The sequence below is a fragment of the Simochromis diagramma genome, unplaced genomic scaffold (assembly GCF_900408965.1).
Source record: "Simochromis diagramma unplaced genomic scaffold, fSimDia1.1 OVJJ01000802.1, whole genome shotgun sequence".
Classification (NCBI taxonomy): Eukaryota; Metazoa; Chordata; class Actinopteri; order Cichliformes; family Cichlidae; genus Simochromis; species Simochromis diagramma.
Genome location: NW_024387492.1, coordinates 12,684,443 through 12,704,059, shown reverse-complemented (window position 1 = coordinate 12,704,059; position 19,617 = coordinate 12,684,443). Strand labels below are relative to the sequence as shown.

General features: G+C 41.5%; 1 protein-coding gene across 2 annotated transcripts in view; it reads left to right on the top strand.

Annotated features, from left to right (window-relative positions):
* The window catches only part of LOC120724866 (glutamate receptor ionotropic, kainate 2-like), a 64,281-nt gene that overhangs the window by 19,412 nt on the left and 25,252 nt on the right, over window positions 1-19,617 (top strand). The window contains exons 3-6 of one of the 2 annotated variants that reach the window (XM_040017345.1): window positions 91-354; window positions 2,780-2,961; window positions 3,897-3,950; window positions 5,416-5,589. In XM_040017345.1, coding sequence (XP_039873279.1) covers window positions 91-354; window positions 2,780-2,961; window positions 3,897-3,950; window positions 5,416-5,589 — 674 coding nt within the window. The remainder of the gene's footprint in view (window positions 1-90; window positions 355-2,779; window positions 2,962-3,896; window positions 3,951-5,415; window positions 5,590-19,617) is intronic. The other variant, XM_040017346.1, reaches the window with a different exon arrangement.

The following is a 19,617-nucleotide window of genomic DNA, read 5'->3' as shown; positions in this document are numbered from 1 at the left end:
GATATAGTGAAACTTAAAAGCATAACCGAAACATGAAACTAACTGTCTTTTTGTTTTCTTTTGTTTTCTTTTTCCTTGCTACCCCGTCAGCATGTGACCAGCTTTCCTTAGGTGTGGCGGCCATTTTTGGCCCCTCACACAGCTCGTCAGCTAACGCGGTCCAGTCCATCTGCAATGCTTTGGGAGTGCCCCACATCCAGACCAAGTGGAAGCATCAGGTGTCAGACAACAGGGACTCGTACTATGTCAGCCTATACCCTGACTTCTCCTCCCTCAGCAGAGCCATTCTCGACCTGGTGCACTTCTTCAAGTGGAGAACGGTCACCGTGGTCTATGACGACAGCACAGGTACAGGTACAGTCGGTGTCTGTCTTCATTTTCCACTGGTGCGTGTTTTGTGTGATGATGGATGTGACAATTCTTAAAACCAACCAAAAAACAATGTCCAGTAAGAAAGAAGTACCAGGTGATCTACAAAAAGCAGCAGTGCTGCTCAGAGTTCAGAGAGTGCTTTGTAACCTGTCAAGTTAATTCAGAAATCAATAGCTTACTGTTCTGCCTTAGTCCTCCAGGTGCTGCCCATGTCAGTCTTCCAGGAGAGTGAGCAGCAGCACAGAAAAAAAACGAGAACCACATTACCCAGAATGACCCTGTGTCTCTTCAGATTAATGCAATGCAGAATTGTAGTATGTGGGCGCTGACAACAGCCATTAATAACACACAGAGACACTTGATCTCTGAGGGTGGCAATCAAATGAGTCTCTGAGCCATTTTGTCTATCCTGTGACTTTGCGGAGTGCCTCGTAACGTGCTTTTTAAAAGGCGAGTCGTATTTTAGCTGGAGTACAGTGAGAGTTTTACAAGGTAAAGTATAATCACTCTAGAGAAGATAACAATATTCAAATGCGTATTCACAAGTTATGAGCTTTTTGGCATGACGTGGTTGACAAGTAAATGTAAGTAAATTACAGAGCAGAGAGGAGGATTAAATTTTCAGGTTGCCTAATGAATTCAATTTCTTCTCTCCACCAGTCTATATAGTCTTGTAGTTGACATCCTATGCAGCGCCTCTAAATAGATACGAGAGCCCTTTTGTTCCTTTTGAAAGCATCACTTTTACAGCCATTTGACTTCTTCAAGTGTCTCTTCTTCCACATCTGTGATATATTGTAAATAGCCAATCCTGCAGCGTTCTAGCACTCATACATTAACCTCAGCTGATATCCCATTGGCTCGTCCCGCTTGCCACATTATTTTGACTCATCTCCTTGACCTCCCTTCTCTTCCTACCTTGGAGCTTAGTATGTTAACACCCTCACTCTCCTGCAAACTGTCCCGGAGAGATGCCAAACGGGGTGATCTCTCACCTCTCTCTGCATCAGATAGGAGCTGCTTGGGCCTCCTCTGTGGTACGTATAGGCTGTAACGCACCTGACGCCCTGAAAAGTGTGACAGCTGCACAGCCATGTTGTTTACCCCCTCCGTTTCCACCCGGTCTCAGGCTGTAATCACACAGCTTCATGCTCCAGAGCCCCGCGCTGCTGATTGGAGCCTATCTGACGGCTGACAGGAAAAACTATCAGAGGGGATAAAATATTCACACACAGCCGTTAGAAGATCCAGGGGGAAAGTCTGAAGGAATTAGCCAGAGCCCACAAACATCTACAATGACAGTGTTTCCCAAACGTTGAGCTCCCTTGACAGATTTTTTTTCCTAGCTTAACACCTCCCAAAGTGTCAGTTCGAACAAAAACAGGGAGACGCAGACATGCCCTAGAGTAGGGATCTATTGGGATTACCTGAGGAAAGCTGTATAGGTTCAGTATTCCTCCCTACAATGGTACTTTTCAAGGCGAGACCTGCATGTTCCTATTTCACACCAATCTTTCTATAGGCCTCAGGGAGACCCAGCCCCACTCACAGTAAGACCATTAAACTGCTCACACAGCACTTCATTTCAAAATAAAAAATAGGCTGAGCTATCTTAAAGTGGTTGAAAAAAAAATCCTATCTCTCTCCAGTTCCCTCTCAAACTATCCTTGCTGCTCCATCCATTTTTATACCCATGACAAGTAATCATCTCTCCCATCAATCCAGCCTCTTTCATCCCTGGACTCTGAAGTTCTTTACTGAGGGAGAAACTCATTGTAATCTCATCACAGTATCTCCCGGAGAGCTTTCTACCTGAGCGTGTGGTCGAGAAATGAAAGGTGAAGATTGTAGCTCAATGTGTGACGAAGGCGCCGGGCTCCCTGGGGGCAAGTACAAGCTGGGCAAACAGAGCCTCTCTCATCAGAACACGTCTGAAGTGTATGTGAGAGAGGCAGAAGAGGCAGGATTGACCACGGCTTTCCATCTGGATAAAAATTGAACCTATTCCGCGCTATTCTATGGTATCATGGAAGACAAGAGCAAATCACCATTTGGGAAGCTTCTTTCAGGATGGGACTTTCTGTAGGAGGTTGCAAAATGAGGCACTCTCTGTATTGTGGTTTTTGTTATGAAAGAGTGCAATGTGCTGGCTTGGTGTAGCATTCTCTTGATAAGTCTGTAGCTGTCTGTTTGCTTGCCAAGCATGAGTAGGAGGATCAATAGACTGCGGATTAGGAAGACATGCATATGAGCATATTTTTTCTGCTGAGAATACATGACTCCAATTGGTCTTCGTGGCCTCCTTAGAATCAGAGATACTTCAAAATGGTGGCACATCAAACACACCATATTGCTGCATCTTTAAAATGGTCCTTTCACACTATATATGTATCCTCTTTGTCTGCAGGTCTCATTCGACTGCAGGAGCTGATCAAGGCACCTTCACGATACAACATTCGTTTGAAGATCCGACAGCTGCCCACAGAGACCAAGGACGCCAAGCCACTTCTGAAGGAGATGAAGAAGGCAAAGGAGTTCCATGTCATATTTGATTGTGGACATGAGATGGCTGCCTGGATCCTGAAACAGGTATCAACTCACCTTAATGAGCCCTGATACTCTCTTAGACTCACGGATGTCTGCAGCATTTGTGAACAGCATAAGTAATTTTATCACACTGTTTCCTGAATTTAGTTAAAAGTAAGTTAGCTACTGTATAAAATTTACATAATTTCCCCTTAAAGAAATTTTCACATGCTACTGAGTACCCAGACTCATATATATACACATATATATGTGCTAAAATAATCAACATAAGTCCATGCGTGATCCCTATCTTATTCTTTCTCTCTTTAAGAACTGCTGCAGATCTGTACATCTTTAATCCTTGTGTGTTAGATATCTACTCGTGGCCCGTCATAATGGATGCTTTCCATTGTACATATTTTTTTTCTTTTAAATTATAAAGTCTAATTCTGCTCACAGGCATGTTCAATTCATTTAGCAGAGGCGCATTATTAATGAGAACCGTGGGGGTTGTTGTTGAGCTCAAGTCTTCTCACAAGCATATTGCACAGTTGGAGTTCTCTCTATAGCTGTGTGTCAAAACTAATGATTCTTTATTGTGGCGCATATTTTGTTTGTTATTTATCGTTGCATGCACAATGCAGTGCCGAGCCCGCATGGACTTAGGATATAATGTACAACGTATTGGGAGAAACGTGAGCAATGTGGACGCATAGACTGATTTTTTCAAGAAAAATTACTGACAGTGTCATGATACCGTCTCGGCTCTGAGTGTAATAATAACCGAATAAGTCTGTTCATCAGTCATCAGGACAATTAAAAATGCCTTGGCAGGCCCCCGCTTTCACATTTTTTCCAGTCTCAGGTGCCTTTCTGACAGGTGTCAGGGTGGCAATATGTATTAAATAACAGGTCAATTAGTAATTCTAATACCGCAATTCATTAAGCTATTTGTAATTGACTTTTAGTTACTGCTTGCTTTTTATTTCTCCCTATAGGCCCTGGCAATGGGTATGATGACGGAGTACTATCATTATATATTTACAACCCTGGTGAGTACCCTGGGACTTTTTTGTTGTTGACAAGATGTGATGATAGACTGTGTTTTGTTACTTTTTTTCTTTTTGCACAGCCCCGTCCACTTGATAACGTGCTGTTTGGAGATATTTCTTCTTCTGAGCCTATTGTAGTGCAAACATTAATCTGTTTTTTTTTCCTTGTTGCAATGAAAAATTACCTGTCACTTTTTCATTTCTGAGAATACAATTTAATACCGCTAACCGAGAACTAGTCAAAGAAAAACATCCCATTATTTTCATTTTATGTGAGGCGTTTTGAACCCGAAGTGCAAGTTGACTTTGCGATCACAGAAACCGATGCCCTTGAAAGGCTGAGTCATTGTTATGCAGTCTATTATAAATATACCCTTTGCATTCCACTGCGTCTGCTGAGAAAGTTTAACTTGAATTTATTTTCTAAATTCTGAACAACCTTCTCACCTCACCTGGCTGACCACTACCCAGAGTTTAGGAAACAAAAGCAGTTGGAGGTATTTTATTCTCACTCCAGCAGCGATTGAAGTTTGCTAAATTTCTTTGATCTAGCCGCTACAAAGATTGCTTCTCACACTCCAGATGAAAAGCAGCACATCTTCACTGAGCCCAGAGAACAGAAGACTGAGAGCTTAGATAATAGCCCTGAGCAGATGAGACTGTCACCCATTTGGTCCATTATAGCTCTAACAAACAAATAGCCCGCTGTGTTGTTTGGAACACAGTTGGAAAGGGTGAAGAAAAGGTTAGAGAAAACTGACCTGAAAAGACATTTACCATTGCAGAGGACATGTAACTATCCCTAGTGCATCCACATACAGTAAGAACCTGACTAGATGAAAGGGGAGTGAGTGACAGCAGGTATGTCATTGGGAAAGGGAAGAGAATAGTGATTATAGGCCTCTTTCGGTGGCATGCTGTTTCTTGCCGGGATGGAAGCATGCCTACTTTAACATCAGTCAGTGTTTGGCAGAATTGGAAGCCAGTGTGCTGGCCCGAGATGCTGCACACTGGTACCAAGCCATTCATGCTGCTCTCGGAATAGGACAGCAAACATTGACCACGGCAGCCCCATTCTGCGTCCATCACCCGCTGTTTCTCTGTCAACTGTGTTGTTGCATCCCAGAGACATCTGCCTGGTGAGATGCCAGACATGCTGCATGCGGGACAATTGGGTCGTCCTTTTCCGTCCACATGATAGATGGCAGTCCACCAAAAGCATGCCGGTAACCTTGAAAGGCTTGCCTTTATCAAGGCTACTGTCTCAGCGTAAGATGAAATAGCTCCTGAAATCCCTTCAACTGCACCCTTTTGCGCTCCCTCATTTGGCAGTGGCTGCCGCTCAAACGTCGACTTGTAATTATGAAAATGAGCGATGTATAGCAGTGGAGGAGGGAAGATGAGAAAATCATGATATTTTTTTTTCAGATCAAAAGCAGTTACATTTTGATCTTTGCGCCTCTAGGACCTTTTCGCCCTTGACATGGAACCATATCGCTACAGTGGAGTCAACATGACCGGTTTCCGCATACTCAACACAGAAAACTCTCAGGTGTCGTCGATCATCGAGAAGTGGTCAATGGAGAGATTACAAGCCCCACCCAAGCCAGACTCGGGCCTGCTGGATGGATTCATGACGGTAGGCCCAAACCTTTTTATCTAAGATGTGTACATCTTACTGTCCACATAAAAATAAAAACTGCCCAAATAATTTGGATGCCATGCATAAAGTTTTTTGTTTTTGTTTTTTTGTTGGTTTTTTTTGATTGATGAAACAAAATGAGTGTTTTGAAATAGAGCGTAGCTGTGGAGGAAAAGAACTGTAACTGAGTACCAGTTGTCAATCACAAACTCAATTGTTAGGGGCTCCTGGGGTGGGTACCGCGTGGAGCTTTTGAGTTGGTGCTCCTGGGTCTAAATGCTCCGTAATGAGCTGGTGTGAATGGTAATAGCCGTTTATCTGCCCTCCTGCCTCTCACAACTCTCCTCTGGGAGCGTGGCCAAAATATGACAATCTGTCAGTGTTCATGCAGAGAGAGGGAGCAAATTGGATGGAAATTATGGCCCTGGTTTTTTAGGATGGCATCCAAAAAAGCATGGGATAAGGTGATTTGAAAGTGAAAACGGGAATGGAGCTCGTCATGGACATTCAAGGTCCCTTTCTGGGTCTGTTGTTGTAAACAGTCAATTTACTCCACCTCCCTCACAACACCTTCCTTTGAGACAAACACCTTTTTTTTTCTTCTTTTAGCCTTCCTCTCTTTGTTCTTGGCAGACTTAAGATATGGTTTCCAAAATCTGTGCAATGAAAGAAGAATCTTTTCATTAGAGACTTTAAAGACAAGCCTTTGAATTAGCCACAGTGCATGGTGTCTATTCATATCAATCACAGCCTTAATTCAAGCTTACACATGATCAAAAATGAACACACACAGTTTGTGATGAATTTAAATGTGTGTTGTTTTTTTTAAATGTATCTACATATATTACAGCCTAAGTTGTGTCAGAAATATTCAGCATGCACGGCTTTAAAACAGAAATGTAATATTCTATTTCCCTCAAGCATCGGCATGATGCACTTGATTTTTTTTTTTGTTTTTTTACATCAATGGAAATTAATTGATTTCAGTGGAGATGGCTGAAGTGATTAATTAGCATTGCATGAATCATTTTGTCAGATTCTATCCTATGTATTGACGTATCTCATTGGATTAGAATCACTGGGCTGAATAATAAATAATGCATCCAATAGCATGCTTGACGGAGTGCATGCTAGTCTTGGGTATTTTCGTTTCACCTTAAGACAGGTCTTTGTAATGAGCGAATGCAGAGAGTGCAGCCTGAATGTACAAACACTGCCATTTTGATGTTATATTAAATACATAATGGAGAAACGGTTTTGCTGCTCATATAAAATGATTCTGTACTTAGACGGAATATGAACGCGTTTTAAATAACAATCTGCTTTTCTGTAACGCAAATACAATTCTTTTTTTCTTTTTTTTAAGTCATTCCATAGATTTTCCTGATACAGCTATACCGCCTCGGGTTAAAGGTGACACCTATAAGGGTGTCATTAAATAAAGCGGTAGAGTGCTGCAGCGGCCAGCGTGTGACCTTCCACCCCCGACCTTGCCTCTAGCCTTTTATTTCTCCTCTCTGGTGCCGTGTTTCTTTTCTGTGCAGTACAGAAGCCTTGCTGGGCTCTGGGCTTGTTTGTGCTCGGTGACCAGGCAACAGTTGTGTAGAGATGGTTACCAGGACAACGCCATCTGTGTCACCTTGTGATTGACTGAGATGAGAGGAGGTAGGGAAGGGGAGGGGTGAGGTGAAATGGGTTGCGGCAAAAAGGGGTGGTGGTGGGGGGGGGTGTTTGATGAGGAGGAGGGGCGAGAGAAGATTGGACAGGAAAGATGGGGGAGAGGGTGTTACAAATATTGAGAGGTGCATCTGATGTTTGCTTACGCCACTAGCCCGGTGTTGCAGGGTAGTGAATAATCACACAGACACTTGGTGCTTTGGGTGAGGCCAAGTGTCTGAGGAAAGGACGCATAATGAGAAGCCCTTCCTCAGACTAGGCAAGCTCGAAGCCGCAGACACACTGAGCCTCTGCCTCCTAACCCTGTTTGGCAGAGGTATCTCTGACATGGAAGGACACATAATCAAAGTAGCAGGGCTAATTAGTCCAGTTATTTTTGCGTGCGTGTGTGCGTGCGCTGTTGATCTTGCTTGTTTGTGTCGACTCTTTGACAATATCCCCCGAGTAAAGTGAAGCTCAAGTTGTTTTAACCCTGCGTCGTGAGGTGAATTTACAGCAACTAAAGACCCGCAGCCCGTGTACTGAGAAATGCACCCAGCAGATTTATTAGATATCTCGTGTCTAATCTGATTATTATTTTGTCCCATCTGTTTCTAATTATTGCCTTCAGCTAATGAGATATTTGCTTTTAATGCTTTGTTTTAATTTGAATTATTTTAAATCCCCGATCGCTGAGCTAAGTATATACCAGGATTTAACTAAGGAGAAGGAAAAGAGGGAAAAAAAGATCTTCCCAGTTGTACGCCTCGCTGAGGTTTTAGGCCTGGATATTTTCTGCATCTCCACCATTTCATTTATGTCTGCATTTCATTGAGCTATAATTACCACCACAGAGAGCTGGATGTTCTCCAGTGTCATCAAAACAATTGAAAATTCTGGTGTAATAGCTCATAATTATCACTCTCTTATTAGTAGAGAGCAGTTGTTTGGATAATATGTTGGCTATGACATGGGTGTTGCTGCTCCTTTCGATCACATGGGACAAAAATAAGACACATGGGTGAAATTAATTGAAAACAACAAACACTACACAGAAATGCTCCTCAACAAAGGCCAATGTAATCATTATAATAATAATAAGGATAAAATAGTTAGAGTTAGATTTGTAAGTAATATGCACAGAGTGGTTGGATAGCTCCCTTTTAGGTAGGTAGTACACAAGAAAGTGCTAAATCTTTGGAAATCCTGAAGCTGTTCATATTTAACAGTGTATATGGTGATCATTTTTAGCTATTCAGTGTAATTGCATTGCATTACTGCTTTGATGTGTAATTGTTAGTGGCAGCCTGGTGTTCCCCCGTGGGATAAAAATTACACGCCTAACAGAAAACGTTACATGCATATACCGGGTCCCATTTGCCAGATTTGCAACTTGCAAGCTGTGATTTGCAATATGAGATGATCTCCTGCATCCTAATTTTAACACATTTCATTAGGCTAAACAAACGGCTCGCACGTCGTGCCTGAGCATGTGAGAGCCCTTTAGCACTCGCACATGTACTAGTGAGTAAAATTGACTTGTGAAACGCGGCGCTGCCAAGTGCACATACCAGTTGTTTTTGTAACACGTGCCTCTGGATGCTATTCTGAAAACCAAATCTGGAGCACGCATGCATTTAAACAATGCGAAATGCAACATTTAATCGTTTTCTTCATTAGACTTCTCTCTTAATGCCGCATGACACGATGAATCCTCTGTGCCCCAGTTCCAGTCGAGATGTGTTTGCTTTCTCCGGTGGTTAACGCGTTTAAACGAAATAATTGCATGCGTATTATTGGAATGATCTCGTCATTACCACCAGTAACTACCAGATCAACAACGACTCAAATTCTATCAGCGGATTTAAATGCAGTGTTTGTGTGTGTCACAGATTGTGCCTTTTAAAATAATTTGTGATAAGTATACTTCATTTCTGTTTGGGTTCAAATTAGGGATAATGGGAGCAGAAAATGAATTAGGAAGAGAAAGAGGAGGAAGCAGTTTTGCCCAGAAATGGTGCACAGGGGGTAAAGAGCAGCAGGGAGAGAGATGAGAACAGATACCTAGCTGCATTAACGAGCACTGCTGGGAGTAAAGTGGGAGACACCCACACAGCGAGAGCAGAATGAAGGAGCTTGCTAGGTGGCTGCTACATGCCATTAACAATGGGTTTACCATGGATGTTTACATTTAAATGTGTGTTTGTGGCGCACAGCATGTATGTTCGAAACACCTACAGGAGGATTCAGTTGCCTGTTCCAAGAGGGGAGGACTTGGCTCAGATTTGGCATCACTACTGGGTTTGATACAGAGCATGACTGCCTGGAAACTGACAATAGGAAGACAATATTGACACACGAATCCCTCTCCCAGTGAGCTTCATTCATACAATATTCCAGCCAAATGAAGGTCCTCGGTGTGGGTGTTGAGCCAAATGTGGTGCTCCCCAGTGAGAATACTATTGAATGCATACTGTAATTTTGCTTGATATGAGTCACACACAAAAAAAAAACTTGCTTGAAATTAAACTGAGCAGTTGAGGGAATCCTTTTATTTGTTCAAACTGACTTCTACCCCACAGCTGAAAGTTCAGCAGTATCATAAATATTCACATATTTGTTTCATAATTTATTATTTAGTGGGATTTTTTTTTAGAATTCTCTTTTGTACAGAATTCAGCTGATACATATTATTTTGAAATGTAAAATATCTCCTTCTTACCATCTCTGATAACAGCATTTATAGATTTTCTCAAACCTCCTCCAGTATCAGTCATTTTCTAATCAGTCGTCATTACAACCTGGTCTGCTTTATATCGACAAACCGCTTTTCTTTGCGCGGAATCACAAGGCGCTTAGTTATTGTATTTGATATAGTACAGACAGAGCTAGCAGAACAAACGCCACATGGGTTCGCAGGTTGGTTGCGTCCATTAGAGCAATGTGATCCCCCCTTCCTCTGATCCCGGTTGGCAGAGGAGAGAGCCTTTTAAAGACAGCGACTGTGGAGAGCAGACACTCGATGCCCTGTGCCGGGCACCACCAGCTGGGCTTGGCACAGTATCAACATTATTAGCACCAGTGCTCCCTTGGTCCATAGAAGCCTTTTGTGAGTGAGAACAGCCAGGGAGAGAGGGGGAATTAAAAGGCAGATTTATTATCCTGCTTTCCTTTGGTTTTACTTTCTCAAACACATTTTACTTCACTGTCTTGTTTCCTTGTTGTGTTTACCTTTGTGTTAATAAAGCAAATCAAATTAAGCACAGTACGGACACGTTTTTACCTTTATATACATGCGTAAAGATTAAACGCAGACCACACTACACATGCAAAGCAGAGATTCCTCTGCAGTAATGTAAGCACACCCCCGCTGGTGTTATGTATAGGACAATAAGGGAATTTGCAATCAGAGACTGCAACCATCATCAGATCCCTATCATCCAAATAGCCCCTGGAGGCCAGTGCAAGCAAAAGAAGCTGTGTATTATGGTTGCACTTAAGCTCAGGAATATTGGGTGGCCTTGGGATCACTTGGCAAGCTATCATCTTTCAAGAAGCCATCCTTCCCACCTACACTCACAATCACATGGATACTCAATATACATATATACATAATTCTTTTGCAAAAATGTATAAACTGCCATTTCTTACTAATAACTATATTAAGGTAAAATAAATATCCTAAAAAATAAGAGAGGAATCCAGTAATCTTCTATAAGCAAGAGCTTTCAGACACATAAACACACAAACATACACAGATGTATACAAATGAGATATTAAAGAAAAAAACTAAAGAAAAAACATCGACTACAGGTCACTGTAGCGTCAGCAATGATTCTGACACATAGCTGTTTATTTGGTTGACTACTAACAAAGAATATGATTCAGATCATTTTCATTCTAATCAGAACATTCAAAGACCCCCTCAGGATAAAGCTGATCACTCAGATTTCGTATTGATTTGCAGTGACGCAAACCATCGCGAGAAAAATAGCCCACAGCATTCTGGCAACCCCAAGTGCAGGGTAAGAACCTGAAAAGGGCTCAGGTTTTTTCTTTCATTAAATATGAACATATCTTGGATCTTGTGCTGTTTACTTCTACTTTACTTTATTTCCAAATACCAGTTACTAATTTAGTTTCTAATTTCTAATGTGCATAATTGGACAACTTTTAATGTTTGTCCAGACGATTAAAATTCTTGTGTAAATATAATGCGTGTGAAAACTTTTGATAAAAGTATGTCTCTCGTATGCACCCATGAAAACCAAGGAGTAGTTCATGTCATTCTGCAAACCAGTTATTGCAGTTCATACACAAAAAAACCTGCATCGCATAAACAACAGAGTTTCTTGTTGTTGTTTTTAATTGATACCATCTTGCTACTCTGGTAATCTGGGGAAAGACCCCCTAACAGTAAAATGGCCACTGTTAGCATTAACCCAGATGTAATTAACACTGCCTGTGTTGTTTAGACAGTGGATCAAGTGTGGACTCCTACATCCTCCATTTTCACTCTTCTCTCCTCTCTGGGCATGCGAGTCCAACAGATGGTAGGGAATTAAGAAGGACTGTTCAGTCCTTTAACAACCCTCCTCTCCTCCTTCACCACACTGCCGTTTAGATCTAGCATTCTGTCATAGCTGAAGCGTAGCTTTAAATGACCCCCTCATTTAATCATAAAACATGTTTTTTCTTCTTTCCGAGAGGTTGAATAGTAAAAGCTTTGTCACTCTGGAAATTTTGGAAGGCATTTGACATGAACTGAGGGAGATAAAAATCTTCAGAACAGGCACCTACTAGCCTCTTTAGCAAAACCTGGCTGGATGCTGATTAAATATGAAAAAAGGCCATCATATTAAACAGGCACTTAATCAGGTGAGGGTTAGGCTGCATGGTGTTAATTAAGGCGGACTCTGAAATGGACCGTGCTGCCAGAAGCATGCTGTTGCCTGAAGGGTCTGGTGGGACACCACTGCTCTGAGCAATCACGGTCTCTTTTTGTCAGACTTGATAAAGTAGTCAGGCACGGCATCATATTTGATATTTCGTGCAGTCGCAAGCTGTGATATTTTTAACCATGCTCGTATCTTGGCTCCAGAGATGGCGGGCAGTGTGTCACTTGGCTGGTTCGTCGCGTTGTGGTTTTGAGTGAACATTTTTTTGGATGGGACTGTCAGACATTTTTTGCTACAGTCATTTCCAATTTAGGTTCTTGGTCTTGTTATGTGCTGAATTTTTAAAAATGGAGGGGAAAGTAAAACAAATCTTTGTAGGTAAACCCTAGCATTCTGGCAGCAACACCAGTAGTTTGTTTGGAGCAAACAGAAGATGGACTAGATAGTTGGCACGCGCTGCCTGGGCATATTTGAACTGCTTCACCAATTTAGCTGTGTAAACCAACTGTTTACAAAATCTGACTGGGATATAAACCTCTTGCTCTCTCCCCTTCTGCCTTGAGATTACAATTCATCAGCATTAAAGGGTTAAACAAGAAAATAGCATGAGTGGAGGTTAGCAATAAAAGAAGTCTTTCAAGCAAAAAGATCACTTAGACATTAATAAAAGCACTATGTAAGGTCAAAATGGAGGTTTTGTCAACATTAAAGCATCTGTCAATGTATGATAAGGGCACCTAATAATTCTACATCAGTACTAAATCAATATATATAGACATCAAACAGAGTTCTGCTCGCATTCTCATGATTCCCAGTGGACCCTCTCTTTCAAACCAAAAACCTCTGCAGTGTAGTCCTTTATTCCCCTTTAAAGTGTGCTTAAATCTACAATAAAACCATGAATGTGCTTTCACATAAATCCAGCCACCATCAATGAATCAGTTACCCAGGGGTCCTTGTTGGAAGAAGCGAGTTTTACTTCCCTGTGACAAAAACCTCATTTAAAAAAAAAAAAAAAAATTCCACACGGCTGCTGCTCTGTTGCTTCAGCATGTGGAAATGCAATGTGAGAAAGGGATTAAACCTCTAATGCACAAAAGAAAAAGGGGAAAAAAAATAGCAGTGACGGCACTGGCAAAGCCCTCATACATTCATACTCTGAGCAATACTCACACACGGCTCTGTGAAATACTTAAGAGAGCAACTGGGGAAGGCAGAGGGACGACAAAGGGGATGAAAGGGAGGAAGAGCCAGGCTGAAGGGGGGAGGGATCGGGGCAGAGCACAGGCAGGCAGAAAGCGAGGAAGAGACACGGAGTGGAAAAGTTACGGACGGAGAGAGAGACAGCAGTACACTGAGTCGCAGTCACCCAAGGGTTTTTTTTTCCTTCCCAAAATGATGTGAATGCCTGCTCTTCCCTCTCTGCTAGGAAACCCAGAAAAGCCATAATATGCCCCATAAATCACATATGTCACATTTCTGTGTTTTTTCCACTCTAGTCTTTTTCTTTCAAGAGCCGAACATTTGCACAATTCTCAGTGCAGTGACTTTCATCACCCAGGGTCTCATGTAAGACGCCACTGCAAGGAATACAGCACAGTGCAAAAGTTTTTGGCACCAACTTTTGGAAAGATGGTTTCAAATGCTACTGGGATTTTTTCATATTCAAAAATACTAAACACTTACTCAGTGTTTTAGTGGCCACTGTTTCACAGGATCACCTTTCTCGAGTACACTTGCTGAGAATTTCTCACTGAACTTGGCATTTAGGTTGTTAATAGCAATTTACCACAGTTTCTTGTGGATTTAGGCAGCATTAGTGTCTTTTTTCCTCACTTCATGCAGTCTCACGCTGACTCAAAGATGCTGAAATCTGGGCTCTGTGGGACCCATACCATCTGCTCTGGGATTCCTTGTTATTCTTATTGCTGAAAATACTCCCATCAAGTCTGGCTGCATGTTTAGTGTTATAATATTAAATTAATATCAGGCGTCTACCTAATGGTAGCGCATGATGAATGAGAACAGAACTGCAGCACATGCTATATTGCAATTTATTTGTCAGTGTACTAAAACTAGCAAAAACATGACAATGTAGACAGATTTTCTTAGGCATCAGAAACATCTGTAAACTGTTTTCTTCTTGGAAATGTTGGAATCGTCTGTTATTTGTCACTTGTTGGAATACATTTGCATTATTTTAACTCCAAAATCTGGCTAATGTGTCTCTGCTTTTGTGCAAAAACACAGAAAAAGAATTTGTAAAAACAAAAAAGTTTCTAATATGAAACTTTAGCTTTAACAGGGAGATCTAGTTAGCCCGTCTCCAGCATTATCTTCATACCAGCTCGTCAAAATATGACCAGTTGGTTATTTTTGTGCAAAACCACAGTTTTTATTACCTCTTCTATCTGCTAGCTGAATGCATCATAGGTGTTGGTGCCAGACGGGCTGGTCTGACTATTTTAGAAACTAATGATCTACTGGGATTTTCTCATACAATCATTTCTAGGAATGATAGAATAGTCTGAAAAAGAAAAAATCCAGTAAGTGCCAGTTCTCTGGGCAAACATGAAAGCATGGATCCATTCTGCCTTGCCTCAAGTGCTTCAGTCTGCTGCTGCTGGTGGTGGGGGGTATTTTCTTGGCAGAGTTTGGGCCCTTTAATACCAACTGAACAGTGGTTAAATGCCACAGCCTACCTGGGTGTTGTTGCTGACCACGTGCATCCCTTTACGACCACAGTGTACCCATCTTCAGATGACCGCTACCAGAAGGATAAAACGGCATGTCACAAAGCTCGGATCATCTCAAACTGTGGCAGTGAGTTCACTGTACTCAAATGGCCTCCACAGTCACCAGATTTAAATCCAATAGGGCAGCTTTAGGTTGTGGTGGACCCACGATTCAATTCATGGATGTGCAGCTGACAAATCTGCAACAACTCTGTGATGCTGTCATATCAATATGGACAAGATTTCGTAGTAGCACCTTGCTGAATTTATGCCATGAAGAATTAATCTCCTCTGAAGGCACAAGAGGGATCAATCCAGTACAAAGTGTACCTTAAAAAAGCGCTTTGTATGTTTAAGCCACTAAGCGTGAACATGTTGAAAGATTGTGGCTACTGGGTTTAACTGTGTGGTTCTGAGTTAACATGCCTAGAGGAGTCTCCTTTTGTGTCTTGTTTTCGAAAAGGAAAAGCGCTTGCTCCAGTGTTTCAATCAACAAACGGTGGAAAGTGGTATTGATCTTCTGAGTCTCATCAAGTAATTAAACATCGAGCAATTAAGTATATTTTTCTAAATTGTTATTCTAAGTAATGGAGCTGGAAGTGACAGAGATGCTCAGCCATTGTCAGTGAGCTCATATTTGTCTGAGCAGGCAGCTCGCTTTTGTTTTCCACACTGGTTGGAATTCAGCGAACAATTATGTACAGACATTTCCCATCAGTGTCCATACTTTACACGAGAATTTAAATCTCGGCAGATTAAAAATAAATGCAATATCTCTGTGAGCGGGCCTGTGAGTGAGATCGCACGCCCTGATTGAAGTTTAAATTATAAACCATTCTGGGGATTTTTTTAATAACAAAAGAAAAATCAAGAGACGATGTGGAGACGTAATTGTTAAAAAGTTTAGAAATGCCGCCATTTATCTGACAGCAGAATCTGAGACTCTAATGCTTCCACAGACGGTGCAGCCAAGCAGCACAAATACATATAAAAAAAATGAAAGAAATGAATAATTACCTCCTTCTTCTATCAAATCATCAAACCCCATGGGTCCGCGTGTGATCCGAGGGCAGCGTGACTTCAGCTCCAAGAAAACAAAGAGCTTCCCTCTCTCCTGCTGACATTGTGACTCTGATGCTGACGGCAATGCTGTGGGGATGTGTGTTTGTTGGGGTGCATATTTTTACATGTTGTGTGCGTGTGTGTTGTTGATCTGTACCTGGCATCTGCAGTGCAGTGATGCATGATAAATAACAGGTCATTGCAAATCTCATTAAGCCTAATCAGATGTATATGATATATATAAATAGTGGAGTTTCACTGTCCATAAGCAGCCGTGGTGATTGTGAGCGTGTGTGTGTGTGTTTATGTGTGTTTTGTTTATAGGAATGCTGTAAAGAGGATAGCTGATAGCTGAGGTGAGAAGAGAAAGAGAGATGTCGTTTTTCATGGCGCTACATTATCAGAGGAATTATGGCATTATGCACAGGTGGAGAGCCGGTGTGAATACTGATGCAGCGAAAATGAATATATTTGTATAAACACACACACAGAGACAGACATGCACTCAGCAGCTTGCTCGGTGGAGTTTGCAGTCCACCTGATTGAAATGAGGAAACTGTATGAAACTACAGCAAACCAGGCTTGCCTGTAGGAAGCTTGCACATTGAGGTCGGTCACTGTCTGAGAGCGATCTCCTTCATGTGCGTGTATTCGGTGTCCGCACGTCTCACTAATTGGTTCTCGCATGCATCTTAATATATTTGCATGTTACTCACGTATCAAGTTTATGAGAGGGGGGATATGCAGAGATGAACTAAGATATAAAGGACTGGAAAGGAAGATGTACTGTGCAGAGGTAAAATGCAAGTTGTAAATTGAAAGACAATTGTTTCTGGACTGGTACATTTAGTGATGGTAATGAGCAGTGTTTGATTTCAAATGGTTATGTGGGTGTTTGAGTGAAAGAGAGCGAGAGAGAGAGAGGAGTGTGGAGAGAAAAGAGAAGGACAAGGAAACAAAGGTTTTGGGCATCTTCTTTGAAACCCTTTCTCTGCTGTATCTGAGTGTCCCAGGGGTTTGAGATTGGTTCCACTTAAAGCACTTAAAACACCCCACAGGACCTGTGCTTGGCTCTGTAATAAATATCAAGATCGCTCTTGGATTGTTTTTAAATTGAATGCAATCTGCCAGAACTATGAGCCATCATTTCATATTTTTTCCTCCTTGATCTTTGCTTCCACTTGATGCCAGCCTCGTTTTGCTTCCATCATAAAGGGATTTTCAGGAATAGTTCTGTTTCAGAGTCAGAAAAAGATCTTTGACTTATAAATCATTTGAGCCAGAAAATATCTGATATATCACAGAGATCAAAAGTTAAGAGATGTGGGAAATATCTCCACAAATGATTTTAAGAATGCTACCCATACATTCAGGGACCACTTCATTAGGTACACCTATTCAACTGCTCATTAGTGCAAATACCTAATTAGCCAATCATCTGGCAGCAACTAAATACACTGAGGATTGTAGACATGGTCAAGATGACCTGTTAAAGTCCAAGCTAAAATAAAAAAGAGGAGGGGGCGATTAAAGTGACTTTGAACATGGCATAGTTGATGGTGCCAGATGGGCTTATCTGAGTATCTGCAGAACTACTGATCTAGTGGATTTTTTCCCACATAACTATCTCCGGGGTTAACAGAGAATGGTCTAAAAAATAGAAGATATCCTGGAAGCAGCAGTTCTCACTGCTTGAAGGCAACAGCAACTTAAATAACCACTCATTACAACCAAGGTATGCAGAAGAGTTGAAGCACTGAAGCATTAATGGGATACAGCAGCAGAAGATCACACTTAGGTGCCACTCTGGGCGTTTAGGAGTTTTAAACCAAGGCTTCACACGGACCAAAACTAGATAACATGGGAAAAGTTTCTGCTGCAGCATTCGGATAGTAGCGTCAGAATTTGGTCTAAACAACATGAAAGCATCAATCCATCTTGAATCAACACTTCAGGCTGCTGGAGGTGGTGTAATAGTATGTTGAATATTTCCTTGGCTCAGGCCAATTGAGCACTGTTTAAACACCACAGCCTACATGAGTGTTGTTGCTTACTGTGTCCACCCCTTTATAACCACAGTGTATCTATATGTTGATGGCTGCCTGCAGCAGGATAATGTACCATGGCACAAAACTCTAATCATCTCAAACTGGTTTCTCGAACATGACAATGACTTCACTGTACTCAAATAGCCTCCACAGTCACCAAACCTAAATCCAACAGGGAAGAAGAACAAGAGATTCACGACACGGGTGTGCAGGGGACAAATCTGCAGCAACTGTGTGATGCTATCATGGCACTGACTGTTTCAAGCATTCTGTTGCCACAAAGAATTAAGGGAGTTCTGAAAGCAAAGGGGATCCAACTGGTACTAGAAAAAATCTACCTAATAAAGTGGTTCAAATAAAGGGGTGGATGGAGAAGTCAAAAGTGCAAACACAGCAGTATGCAGAACTGTGTTTATACTATAATACATGAAATATCCCCATTGTTACTTAAACAATACCTCATGTAGACAAACCTGTCTTCTGTGACCACAAATAAATACCTGTTGCCGATAATTTTTTTTTTTAATCTAATTTTGCCATGGATGTGTACAGACAGCTCATCATAAAGTAGTCTGGCATTTATTCTACTGCTGCTGTTTGTCAATTGTACTCATACTACATGGATTTCACCGTAGCATGTCTTCCTTGCCACTCTATTATCACATTTACTTGTAAAGCAGACATAATAACATCACAAATAACAATCAAAAGCCCTGTGTAAATTCAGAGGTCAGTCATAGTAATTATCATGTGAATGTGCGACTCCACTCGGCTGTGCGGAGCTTTATAGAGAGTTTCAGCTCAGTAAAACAGCAAAACAGAGCAACTGTACTCTTTTGGTTCAGTCTCACCCCCCTCGTCGCAGCATTGACTGACACTGCTGCTCTGTATCAGCAGGAGGTATAAAATGCAACTGTTTACTAAAGGTTTATGATATCAACTGGAAATGGGGCACAATTTCACAGCTCATTTCAGCTGCCCCGTAAGTCAGCAAAGAGTCTTTTACTGTTTATGCAGGTTTAAAACCTTTCATATTTCAAAGCTTAGAAAATATTTGCCACTGAGGAAGATACCCTGCTTGTCTCCAGTGCATATTTATGTATTTGTGCTTAAGAAACTCTCCATATTTTTTTTAAAAGGAAATAAATAATTTGGACGAGAATAAAATCTTTATGGGTAGCGCTTTCTAAGACAGCTTGGTAATCAGATGGACAGAAGGTAATAATAATGAATTAATGTGTTATTACCACTTAGTTACAAAGTACTAATAACCAAGTACTGTAATAGCTTGTATCGACAGTGGCTATTGTGGTTATATATGTCTAGCTGGGGGTTTTCTTGTGTGTTTGTTTGTTTGTTGGCTTGTTTTTGAAATATACTGACTTTCAAGTGGTCGTAACCTGATGTGCTGCGATAGGTCTAGGCTGCTGAGGGCCTTCCCATGATGCATTGAGTGTTTCTTCTTCACTCACCTTTTGTAATCACTGTGTGCTTACACACCACTCTGCATTTAATCATTAGTTACTATTAATCTCTGGCTCTCTTCCAGGCCTGTTTTCCTTCCTTCCGTCACCCCCAACCGGTCATGGCAGATGGCTGCTTCTGCCAGAGGTTTCTTCCTGTTAA